Raw genomic sequence first — 12,507 nt, 5'->3', positions numbered from 1 at the left:
CCAACCAGTCCACCACTCTGAGGAAAAAAAAAAAAAAACCATCCAAGATTGGCTCACATTAATTCATGATTCTTATGGTTATGGCAGACCTGGAAATATCAAGGAATTTTAAACCTGTGATTTGAAATGGAAATTTATATTGAGAATATATATTCTTCTAGTTAGTGTTTTTTAAATTCTTTTAATGCATTTAAAAAAATAATCCTTATGCATTATTTGTATGACTGAAAAACATTTAAAAAGGGGAACTCTGAACAGATATTTAAAAATTGTGGAAGATGTGGAAATGTTTACTTTTCTGAAAAGTCCTTTTTAATGCACTTTTGTAAACATTTTAATTCAATAATGCATTTAGGAACAGACTCCAGGACAGCTCAACAGAAGTCAAAATCGAGCTGGCCGGTATTACAGGGCAGTTGGCTTGCTGTTTGTCTGAGAGCTCACAACTGCAGTTCCCTCAGGATACGATGCCATCCCATGAGCTGCTCTGTGCTGGTCTCAGCATTTCCGACTCCCACCCAAGCCAGACTTCCTCCATCGGAGCCTCCATCCTCACCCCATTCCTTCTGCTGCTCAAATCTGTGGAGGACAAGAAGGTCAAGCAAGGTTAGTCCAGTCAGCATTACTTTCAGAGAATCTAATTAAATAGTCTGCTGCAGTGATAATGTATTTAAGCCAACCTGTAAATTAGCATCATGCTGGTTCCCTCGACAAAAACCCATTAGGGTTTTGGATAGGGATGCACTGATGTATCGGCCGCCGATATTTATCGGCCGATTTTTCCTCAATTTACAACCATCGGCATATCGGCTATATAAGGAAAAAGGCAGATATAACAAACCGATGGTTTATTATTTAACTGCGTGAAGGCACTGAGCTGTATAATGTCTGTTGCATAATCCTAGCGCTGCTGTCTGCACTTTAATGCTAATCAAATAACAAAAGATCGCACACTATTCTTGACTAAATAACTTTTGTAACTTTCATAAGTGTAGCGGACCTCATCTGAATGATGACCAAAACTTTACTGATGTTTTATTAAGTTTATTGCGTCCTTTTTCACTCCAAAAAAATCACCATAAGAGCTAAACAAAACACAGCACGAGAAGTGCACATTAAACTCTCTCTCTCAGTTGCATTATCATCAACATACAGCGAATTACACAAAACACTTATTACAACTAACAGTAAACAAATATATACAGATCTCATGCCTTTTTGGGGGGTGCTTAATAATAAACTGACAAATTTATAATAAACAACTGCTTTCATTACCCATATAGCTGCTCTGTAGATTAGAAAACCTGTCAAAATAAGAGTCCCGCCTTGTTAATGGAGATCTCATACATATTTAAACTTGCAAAAAATATCAAAATGTATACAAAAACAAATTAGAAGATTAATCATAATAAAGTTTGTTACAATAAAGAAGGATTAATATGTATTTAATTTATACAGTGAAGTGTTATTTTACATTTGTTTACTTTATTTCTGTACCTGAAAACTGTTAAACCTACCTAAAAAGCACTGTTTATTTAATATGTATCTTTGTTCTGTTGTATTTATGTAGGCCTGCTGAATGTTAAATCCAATCCATGTTCATTAGAAATTATTTGATAATGCAGCAATAAATCTGCTAGCATAATGTAATGCAGGTGTTTTTGAACGTTGCTGATTTAAAACATGATCAAAATACTATCTATTTTGATCCCAAAATTTCAAATAAGAGAGGAAGTGACAAATATCGGTATCGGAATCGGCCAATAAGTGATTGATCGGTGCATCCCTAATTTTTGATTATTTACAGAAAAAAAGCTCTGTGATTAACAAAAGTAATGACACATTTTGTTCCTGATGATAATGTTTTGTTTAGATGAACACAAATTTGATGAATTTTGAAGTCTAAATAAATCACCAGATTTAAGCCAAACGTTGGTGTGGCAAGTGGAGTGGTCACGATTTCCACAGAGGACTTCCTGAAGGATGTAAGGAGGAGTGAGGACAGTTGAGGGAGAGAAATGACCAGGCCTGGAACATTTTATGTTTTGTGTGTGTGTCAGTTGGCTGTGAGGTGGCTGCCGCTCGTTTTGTTTGAGTATTTTTAATTTATGAGATTGTATGTTTAATTTGAACAGTTTTCCGCCTTTTTCTTCCCATATCAACGAACTTCAACATAGTTGGCTATAAACAAACTACACTACAGTTGCTTGAGTTTAGTGTCACCATCATGAAGCCACTGACAACTCTTTCAGTCTTTATTTAAACAACGTTTTCCCTAAAAGTTTGAGTTAGAATGATGTTTAAGGTCCCTGACAATCTCTGTGGTCCCTTTAGGCCACTTGTTTGCGACTGCCTTTTCAAGACAAGTTAAACCTTTAAAAAAAACAAAAAAACAAGGGGTATTATTGATGTATTTTATGTCGTAGAATAAGACATGAAAATATCTTGAGCTTGTGTTAACCACAGACTTTATTTTAGGAATTATTTTAGGGAAAAAAACTTGTCTTCAGAATGATTGAACTCGTTTCTGAGTTTTGACCTACAAAAATGTGTGATCCAAGCAGCACACTTAAGGATTAAATGCTTGGTCTGAACAATGTAAATAGCTGAATTTGCATGAATGAATTTATTAAATATGAATTTGTTTTTATTTGTGCTTTTGGTAGTGCGTTTTTCTCTTGCAACTCTTACAGTGATCTAAGCATTACATTGTACTGTGCAAATATTTTATTACACAAAACACTTATTACAACTAACAGTAAACAAATATATACAGATCTCATGCCTTTTTGGGGGGTGCTTAATAATAAACTGACAAATTTATAATAAACAACTGCTTTCATTACCCATATAGCTGCTCTGTAGATTAGAAAACCTGTCAAAATAAGAGTCCCGCCTTGTTAATGGAGATCTCATACATATTTAAACTTGCAAAAAATATCAAAATGTATACAAAAACAAATTAGAAGATTAATCATAATAAAGTTTGTTACAATAAAGAAGGATTAATATGTATTTAATTTATACAGTGAAGTGTTATTTTACATTTGTTTACTTTATTTCTGTACCTGAAAACTGTTAAACCTACCTAAAAAGCACTGTTTATTTAGTATGTATCTTTGTTCTGTTGTATTTATGTAGGCCTGCTGAATGTTAAATCCAATCCATGTTCATTAGAAATTATTTGATAATGCAGCAATAAATCTGCTAGCATAATGTAATGCAGGTGTTTTTGAACGTTGCTGATTTAAAACATGATCAAAATACTATCTATTTTGATCCCAAAATTTCAAATAAGAGAGGAAGTGACAAATATCGGTATCGGAATCGGCCAATAAGTGATTGATCGGTGCATCCCTAATTTTTGATTATTTACAGAAAAAAAGCTCTGTGATTAACAAAAGTAATGACACATTTTGTTCCTGATGATAATGTTTTGTTTAGATGAACACAAATTTGATGAATTTTGAAGTCTAAATAAATCACCAGATTTAAGCCAAACGTTGGTGTGGCAAGTGGAGTGGTCACGATTTCCACAGAGGACCTCCTGAAGGATGTAAGGAGGAGTGAGGACAGTTGAGGGAGAGAAATGACCAGGCCTGGAACATTTTATGTTTTGTGTGTGTGTCAGTTGGCTGTGAGGTGGCTGCCGCTCGTTTTGTTTGAGTATTTTTAATTTATGAGATTGTATGTTTAATTTGAACAGTTTTCCGCCTTTTTCTTCCCATATCAACGAACTTCAACATAGTTGGCTATAAACAAACTACACTACAGTTGCTTGAGTTTAGTGTCACCATCATGAAGCCACTGACAACTCTTTCAGTCTTTATTTAAACAACGTTTTCCCTAAAAGTTTGAGTTAGAATGATGTTTAAGGTCCCTGACAATCTCTGTGGTCCCTTTAGGCCACTTGTTTGCGACTGCCTTTTCAAGACAAGTTAAACCTTTAAAAAAAACAAAAAAACAAGGGGTATTATTGATGTATTTTATGTCGTAGAATAAGACATGAAAATATCTTGAGCTTGTGTTAACCACAGACTTTATTTTAGGAATTATTTTAGGGAAAAAAACTTGTCTTCAGAATGATTGAACTCGTTTCTGAGTTTTGACCTACAAAAATGTGTGATCCAAGCAGCACACTTAAGGATTAAATGCTTGGTCTGAACAATGTAAATAGCTGAATTTGCATGAATGAATTTATTAAATGTGAATTTGTTTTTATTTGTGCTTTTGGTAGTGCGTTTTTCTCTTGCAACTCTTACAGTGATCTAAGCATTAATACATTGTACTGTGCAAATATTTTATAGCTCACCATATCAGTCTTAACTTTTGTCTTTTGAAACGGCAGCTTTTATCAGGAATATACGGCACTTGTTCAAACATGTGGATCTGGGTAACAGTGACCCTGACACAAAATCTCTGGTTAGCGCATTAGTCAACCTCATTGAAGACCCTGACCAGGACGTCCGCATAAAGTTTGGCCTTAATATCAAGAATCTTCTAGAGTTTTGGAATGGAAATGGCTTCCTAAAAGAGGTACAGTTTTAAATTTCAAATTATGACATGCTAACCATCATCACCTTTTTGGCACTTGATGTCATTCATTAAGTCATTTAGCAGATGCTTTTATCCAAACTAACTAATGGATGTATTATGATTTTGATTTTCACAGCTTCTTGTGTCCAGACTAAAAGAAGCTTACACAAATGCAAAGACCTCAAGAAACAATGAACTCAAAAACACACTCATACTAACCACTGGAGAAATTGGGAGGTAGTGCAAAATGCTTTTTTTGCTGCCATTTTAGTATATATTGATCCTTCCTGCTGTTAAAAGTGTTTAAATCATGTATCAACAATGCATTTCTTGCTTATGGTGGTTCTCAGAGCTGCTGAAGGGAACCTGGTGTCTTTTGCTCTGCTTCGTCTTCTGCACTGCTTGCTGTCCAAGTCTAATCCTGTGTCGGTAGCAGCCTACACCGAGATCCAGGCTTTGGCCACCTGTAGACACCTCAAACTGCAGTCCTTCTTCAACCAGTACAGGAACCCAATTTGCCAGGTCAGTGTGCACTTTTGATACTGTGATGATGTTATCATTATTTATAATGCTGTGCATTTATGGGGTGTTATATGTATCAACGTGAGTACCAACGTAAGCTGTTTATCACCTTCAAAAAAGCTTAAAAACTATGAGCTAGGAATGGAGAACAGTGTTTAGGTTAAAAACAAACTAAACTTTGTGGTCAATCAAATTCACCTAGAGTAATAAAATGTAATGGGTCTACCTTTTTGTTTATTGCAGTTCTTGGTGGAGTCTTTGCATTCACGTCATGTGACGGCTCTGCGCTGCACGCCAGATCAGAGCAGCGAGGCTCTGCAGGAGGAGGCGGCCCATCAGAGAGAGCTGGCACTGGACATCCTGTCTCATGTGGCACATGTCTTTGATTTCCCTGACCTTAATCGTTTTCTCAATGTAAGTCCAACATCTCAATATCAGATTCAGCAAGATCAGCCTCTGACGTAACAGAACAGCCTTAAAGGGATAGTCCACCCAAAAATTTAAATTCTGTCAACATTTATTCACTGTCATGATGTTCCAAACCTGTACAACTTACTTTCCTATGTGAAACACAAAAGAAGATATTTAAAAAAATGTTGGTAACCAAATGGTTTCCGGTCCCATTGCCTTCCATTTGTATGGACAAAAAATACAATGAGACCCAAAACTGTTTGGTTACTAACATTCTTCAAAACAAAGTAACTCATACAGATTTGGAATGACATGAGGGTGAGTAAACGATGACAGAATTTTCATTTTACGGCGGACTATCCCTTTAAAGGATTAGTTCACTCTTGAATTAAAATGTCCTGATAATTTACTCAACCCTATGTCATCCAAGATGTTCATGTCTTTCTTTCTTCAGTCAAAAAGAAATGAAGGTTTTTGAGGAAAACATTCCAGGAGTTTTCTCCATATAGTGGACTTCAATGGGGATCAACGGGCTGAAGGTCAAAATTGCAGTTCAGTGCAGCTTCAAAGGGCTCTACACGATCCCAGCCGAGGAATAAGGGTCTTATATTGCGAAACGATTGGTCATTTTCTAAAAAAAAAAAAATTGATATACTTTTTAACCCCAAATGCACGTCTTGCACTAGCTCCGCAATGCGCGTCCGCAAATTCACGCATTACGTAATCACGTTGGAAAGGTCATGCGCAGTTAGCTCTTCGTCTGTGTACTCCGGTTCAAAAAGGTAGGGTAGGGCGAAAAACTCCATCTCATTTTCTCCTCCAACTTCAAAATTGTCTGTCATCCTTGTTTTACCTTGTTTTACCTCATCACAACATAAAGGTGACTACGTAATGCGTGAAGAAGAGCATTTTTGGTTAAAAAGTATATAAATATATATATTTTTTTTTTTAGAAAAAGACCGATCGTTTCCATAGATAAGACCCTTATTCCTCGGCTGGGATCGTGTAGAGCCCTTTGAAGCTGCAGTGAACTGCAATTTTGACCTTCAGCCCGTTGATCCCCATTGAAGTCCACTATATGGAGAAAAAACCTGGAATGTTTTCCTCAAAAACCTTAATTTAGTTTTGACTGAAGAAAGAAAGACACGAGCATCTTGGATGACATAGGGGTGAGGAAATTTTAATTCTGGAGTGAACTAATCCTTTAATTTTAGGCAAATATTGTAGAGTAAAGCTTAGTTTCAGCATAAATGCTGAGACTGGGAAAACTTTTGAAGCCATCAAGAGTAATCTTGATAGCAATGATAAATTCATCTGATGAACTAAAGAATGACTTTCATTGGTAATTTCACTGAAGCATTGAGCTTACTCTGTCTCTCTTTGTTCACAGCGGACACTACAGGTCCTTCTTCCCTTCTTGGCAGCCAAGGCCAGTCCTACAGCTTCTGCCCTGATCCGCACTATTGCCAAGCAACTGAATGTCAACCGCAGAGAAATGCTCATCAATAACTTCAAATATATTTTCTCCCATCTTGTGTGTTCCTGTACCAAGGAGGAGCTGGAGAGAGCCTTTCACTACCTTAAGGTGGGATTTTCACATTATGAAATCAGGAGATGAGCAGTGAGAAAAAAGACAAAGAGAAAGAGGATGGTTACAAAAGAAGTGTATATATATATATTTAAAAAATGTACTCTATTATGGCTTAGAATTTTCATTTACTACTTTATTTATATACTTTTTAAAACTTATTTACTTGTATGCGTGTTTTTATTTATTTATTAGAAATATATGTATAGGTAATATTTATTTTTTATTTAATAAATATTTTGTTTCACAGAATGAGACAGAAATTGAATTGGGCAGTCTGCTGAGACAGGATTTCCAGGGTCTTCATAATGAGCTGCTCTTGCGTCTAGGAGAACACTACCAGCAGGTCTTTAATGGACTTGCTATTCTAGTTTCTTTTGCCTCCAGTGACGACCCCTACCAGGGCCCAAGAGAAATCACCACCCCAGGATGCATGGTACAGTTGCTCTAATAATAATCATCAGATTAAGACCCCACTTTCACAGACTGATTCAAGTACATTTATTCTGCAGAGTTGAATGCATTGGGGTCTGTTTCAGTTTTCTATTATAGCCATTGTTCTGGACATAATGCCATCTGTCACTGTACTGTATGTTTGTGCAGGCAGATTATCTGCAGCCCAAGCTCCTAGGCATTCTGGCTTTCTTCAACATGCAGCTGCTGAGCTCTAGTGCTGGAGAGAAGGAGAAAAAGAAAATGGTAGGTGTTCAATACAAATTGTCTGGTTTTAATGCAAAACATTAGCTTTCAGTAGCTATGATCTATTTTACCGCATTATAAACTGATCATACACCACGTTCTAGGCACAACATACTGTTATAGGTTTTTTTCTGTTCTCACTGAAAGCGAAATGCTGCAGAAAATGACAAATCAACCTGTCAGAATATATTTAATGTTACTGTTATTTGGAGCTGGATTTTGAACCAATGAGATTTCTTTGAGGGTGCGACAGCATGTTCTGTTCCTCATTGCTTGTCATGGCTAGTTAGGACGAAAAGGGATAGTTCAGCCAGAAATTAAAATTCTTTCATTATTTACTTTGTCATATTGTTCCAAACCCATGTGACTTCTTTCTTTCTTCTGTGAAACAAAAAATTGATCTTTTGAACTGACTGTTTATGGCTGTTATGCTTCAAAAATTACAGAAAAAAACGGTCAGATATCAAACACCAAAAAAGTGTGAGATTTATCAACAAATCTGTTAAAAATGTATTGTTTTGTCCCACTTGTGAACCAGAGCAACCGCTTTATTTAAAAGAACTGGCTAAAAATAACAATTAATTTGCTCATAATGTTATCCAGTTTAGCTTTCCTGACTTTGTGATCCACTTGTTGTGGATCTCAAGTTTAGAGTTTACTATAGAGGATTATCATGAATAATTTGGAAATTCAATAGAAATTAAAGCGAATAGTGATTTTCAGTCACTACAGAGGACTTCTATAGAGCACAAGTTTTATTGACTGCTTTTTTTAGTGTTTTTGTCATTATTGGAGAAAAATTCTTTAAAGGTGACATATGGAAATCTGACTTTTCCAGGTTTTAAGTGCTATAATCAGGTCTCCGGTGCATCTACCAACCAAGAAAACGTGAAAAAGATTAACCCAGTAACTTTGTTTTGGTAAGGCTTTTTTCTGCAAGAGTCTGAGAAAATGAGCGCGTCTGATTTTGCTCCCTTGGTGATGTGGCAAAGGGATCTCATTATAACATTACCGCCCCTTAATCTGTAAGTTTCCACCCACGGCACCGTCACTTTGATTTCGCAAGTGACAACGGTGTACCAGCTCTAATGCAATGGCGAAAGTTTGAGCAAAACATGCTAACTGTTCTGTCTTTGGCTGCACAGACGAGCACAGAACACGGTTTAGAGTCCCAGCCTCAGAGGAGACAAGAGAGCAGTGGATTTATTTATTTATTTACTGTATATTGCTGCTGCCACACAGATCTAAAATAAACATGCGATTTATTTCACAGCAGTTTATCTTCACAGACATAACCGTCTGTTTTTGTAACTCATGTGTGTTTTTAATGTAAACTTGTACTGTTTTTGTAACTCGTGTGTGTTTTTAATGTAAACTTGTGTGTGAATGAGAACTTAGTTTAGTACTCGCATGCTGTGACAGCCGCTTTCTGTCTGTGTGCTTCGGATGTGTGCACTCAGTAAACGTATATCATTAGTTTAAACTCATATGGCTTAAAACGCATGATTTCAGCACGATAAACATGATAATCAGAACCAAAACAGATGTTTTTTAGCAGGTCTGAGCTGTAATGGCACAGCTCTATTCTGGAAAAGGGGGTGGGGATCAGCAGCTTATTTGCATTTAAAGAAACAGTCCCGAAAAACAGCGTTTGAGTTCCACTCAAAATAGGCATTTTCAAAATGATATAATAAGCGTATTTTCTGTGGAGTATTTTGAGCTGAAACTTCACAGACACATTCTGGGGACACCAGAGACTTATATTACATATTGTAAAAAGGGGCATAATATGTCTGTTTTAAAGGGGTCCTATTATGCTTTTTCACTTTTTCAACTTTAGTTAGTCTGTAATTTTGCTGTTTGAGCATAAAAAAAGATCTGCAAAGTTACAAAGTTCAAAGTCCACCTCAAAAGAAGCTATTTTATTTAACAGAAATCATTTTATTTAACAGAAATCACTTTTCAAAAACTACAACGAACAGACAAGTAAAGATCTCCATAAACTCAGGATTTTCATGTCACAAGACAAGTAAAGATCTCCATAAACTCAGGATTTTAAGTACATAATGTTTATCAGTGCATGGTTGATAGTACAAAGAATCCAGAGCTGCAGGAGCTATTGAGAAAACCTGGTACTAGAGGCAGCAAGATTGTTCTATCCACATTATGTCAATATATTTGTTACCTTTTTCTCCACTCAGGCTCTGAACAGTTTAATGGCCCTGATGAAGCTAATGGGTCCAAAGCACATCAGCTCAGTCCGAGTGAAGATGATGACCACACTCAGAACTGGCCTGAGGTACAAGGACGACTTCCCAGAGCTCTGCTGCAGGTGTGTTTCTCATTTGGATCGGTCTGAATGTATAGAAGAAGCTGTGCACATCGATTATGAAGAGTATCAGAAGCACCATCTGCATGAGAGCGCTGCCGATATGATCCAGATTGTTCTTTAATTACTGCAGCGAACTCAACAGGACACCAGATTTGCATTTATATTTTAACGTTTAAGCTCAGCAAGAACCATCTGTATCTAATATGCAATCAGCCCAGAGGATGAAATTGTAATTGCACTTTGCCCACAAAATAACATTATTGTTATCTTGCTGGTTTACAGGACATGGGACTGTTTTGTGCGCTGTCTTGACCCGTCTTACCTGGGTCCGCTTCTGAGTCACGTAATCGTTGCTCTATTACCTCTCATCTCCATTCAACCTAAAGAGACGGCAGTGATCATGCAGTACCTCATAGTGGAGAACAGGTGTGTGTCATTCCTCCTTTCTCTTTTATGTTGTAGGCTAGATTTGGTTTTATAAGGTTTTTAGATATTTTTATAGATGTTATTTATTAATATGTTGACAACATACTTATTAAAAGTACAGTGTGTAATTTTTGCACCACTGACGTCACCAAAGTGAGTTGCAAAAATTATTTTCAATCAGGTTTGAACACTCCCCTCCTCCTCCATTGGTTGGACAAACGGATAGTCCCACCCCAAATTCATGCTATTGGCTGAGCCAGTTTTGCTTATCTCTAGTTGTTTCTGCATATTAAAGGAGAAATTATTTTAACGTTGAAACTATAACACTAATAAATTATACTAAAATATAATTTGTAATGTATCTTCTTATCTCAGGGAGGAAGTGCAAGACTTTCTTCATGAAATCTACTTCCTTCCTGACCACCCAGAACTGAAAACCATTCACAAGATCCTTCAAGATTACCGTAAGGTACAACCTAAACAAACCAATCATCACATCAATGTACACAAAACAATGTAAAAGACAGTTGTGCTGCACATTGTGATGTGATTTCAACAAAATTACATTTTCTTCGATAATTATGGTTGTGATTCGCAATTCTTCAACAACAGCAAACCTCAAAGAGCACTGACATGCAGGCAGTGCTGCAGCTCTCCATGCGGGCCATCCAGCATGAGAATGTGGACGTACGCATCCATGCGCTCACCAGCTTGAAGGAGATGATGTATAAAAAACAGGTTAGACTCACTCTTGATAAATAAGAAAGCATTGCCAGCTTGGATGCAAATACACGTATAGGGGTCTGTACATCATCAATTAATTACTCTGTTGATTACATTTGTATAATGAATAATAAAGTATGTAAATACAAAATGGGTAGATAAGCATATTGTTGCGGGCCAGGCTTAAAATAAAACGTAACAAGGGCCTGAAAGGATGATCTACAGTATATTTTTTGTTCTACAGGATGCTCTGTTAAAGCATGTCTTGGACAGTGAGATGGTTGAGCCAGTGATCTCTCAGTTAGTGACGGTGTTGCTCCGGGGCTGCCAGGACGTCAATCCTGAAGCCAGGCTTTTGTGTGGGGAATGCCTGGGGGAGCTGGGAGCCATTGATCCCGGTCGACTTGATTTGTCACCCGCTGACACTCAGGGAACTGGCTCGACATTTGTGGTAAGACAGTTTTGTTCCTGTATGTATCAAGCAGAATCTTGAAGATCGTGTTTTAAGTGTGTAGCTTTGCATTTTATGTATTCCAAGTATTAGGCACCGAATAAAGAGAATGTCTTTATGCTTTTAGAGTGGGATCGATGATCCAAACTTTGCCTATGAACTACTGACAGAGCTGACCAGAGCCTTTCTAGCCTATGCAGATGATGTGAGAGCTCAAGATGCTGCGGCGTACGCCATGCAGGTATGCACTGTGCTAAAGATCATGTCCTTTGTGACTCACTTTTAGACTTTCTTTGAGATTTTAGAAGTATTTAGCAAGGAGATATTTAGTTTTTTTTTTTTTACATATTAGCTTGAAATGGGTAAAAACTAAGGATGAATTGATATAAAAATATTGGCCTGATAAATGGCTGATATTTAAATTTTATACAATTTTGTCCTAATAAATTAAAAATCAAACACCAAAAAACTAAAATCATTAGTTTAAAATGCTACAAGTGAGTTTAGACATCGCAACATTGTAATGTACAGTATGAAAAATAACCATTTTTGAGTACTGCATGCAAGCACTGTTATTAAATCAATAGTGTTTTTAAAAATTAAAGGGGTCATATGATGCGATTTCAAGTTTTCCTTTCTCTTTGGAGTGTTACAAGCTGTTCGTGCATAGATAAGATCCCTAAAGTTGCAAAGACTAAAGTCTCAAACCCAAAGAGATATTCTTTATAAAAGTTAAGACTCGTCCACGCCCTCCTAAAACGCCTCGTTTAAACATGCCCCCACATGTCTACGTCACATGTGGAAATATTTGCATAATGC

At 36.7% G+C, this 12,507-nt stretch overlaps 1 protein-coding gene across 1 annotated transcript in view; it reads left to right on the top strand.

The window, feature by feature from the left end:
• The window catches only part of atr (ATR checkpoint kinase), a 31,665-nt gene that overhangs the window by 5,494 nt on the left and 13,664 nt on the right, over positions 1–12,507 (top strand). Inside the window, exons 10-23 of the mRNA XM_016544371.1 lie at positions 356–606; positions 4,349–4,536; positions 4,673–4,773; positions 4,887–5,058; positions 5,302–5,472; positions 6,860–7,054; positions 7,308–7,493; positions 7,661–7,756; positions 9,958–10,088; positions 10,371–10,514; positions 10,890–10,983; positions 11,127–11,252; positions 11,482–11,688; positions 11,816–11,929. Of these exons, the coding sequence (XP_016399857.1) occupies positions 356–606; positions 4,349–4,536; positions 4,673–4,773; positions 4,887–5,058; positions 5,302–5,472; positions 6,860–7,054; positions 7,308–7,493; positions 7,661–7,756; positions 9,958–10,088; positions 10,371–10,514; positions 10,890–10,983; positions 11,127–11,252; positions 11,482–11,688; positions 11,816–11,929 (2,176 nt within the window). The remainder of the gene's footprint in view (positions 1–355; positions 607–4,348; positions 4,537–4,672; positions 4,774–4,886; positions 5,059–5,301; positions 5,473–6,859; positions 7,055–7,307; positions 7,494–7,660; positions 7,757–9,957; positions 10,089–10,370; positions 10,515–10,889; positions 10,984–11,126; positions 11,253–11,481; positions 11,689–11,815; positions 11,930–12,507) is intronic.

Source organism: Sinocyclocheilus rhinocerous, unplaced genomic scaffold (genome assembly GCF_001515625.1).
Source record: "Sinocyclocheilus rhinocerous isolate Xijiao unplaced genomic scaffold, SAMN03320098_v1.1 scaffold1001, whole genome shotgun sequence".
Lineage (NCBI taxonomy): Eukaryota > Metazoa > Chordata > Actinopteri > Cypriniformes > Cyprinidae > Sinocyclocheilus > Sinocyclocheilus rhinocerous.
Note: the sequence above shows the minus strand (reverse complement) of the source record. Positions and strands in the feature narration are given on the sequence as shown.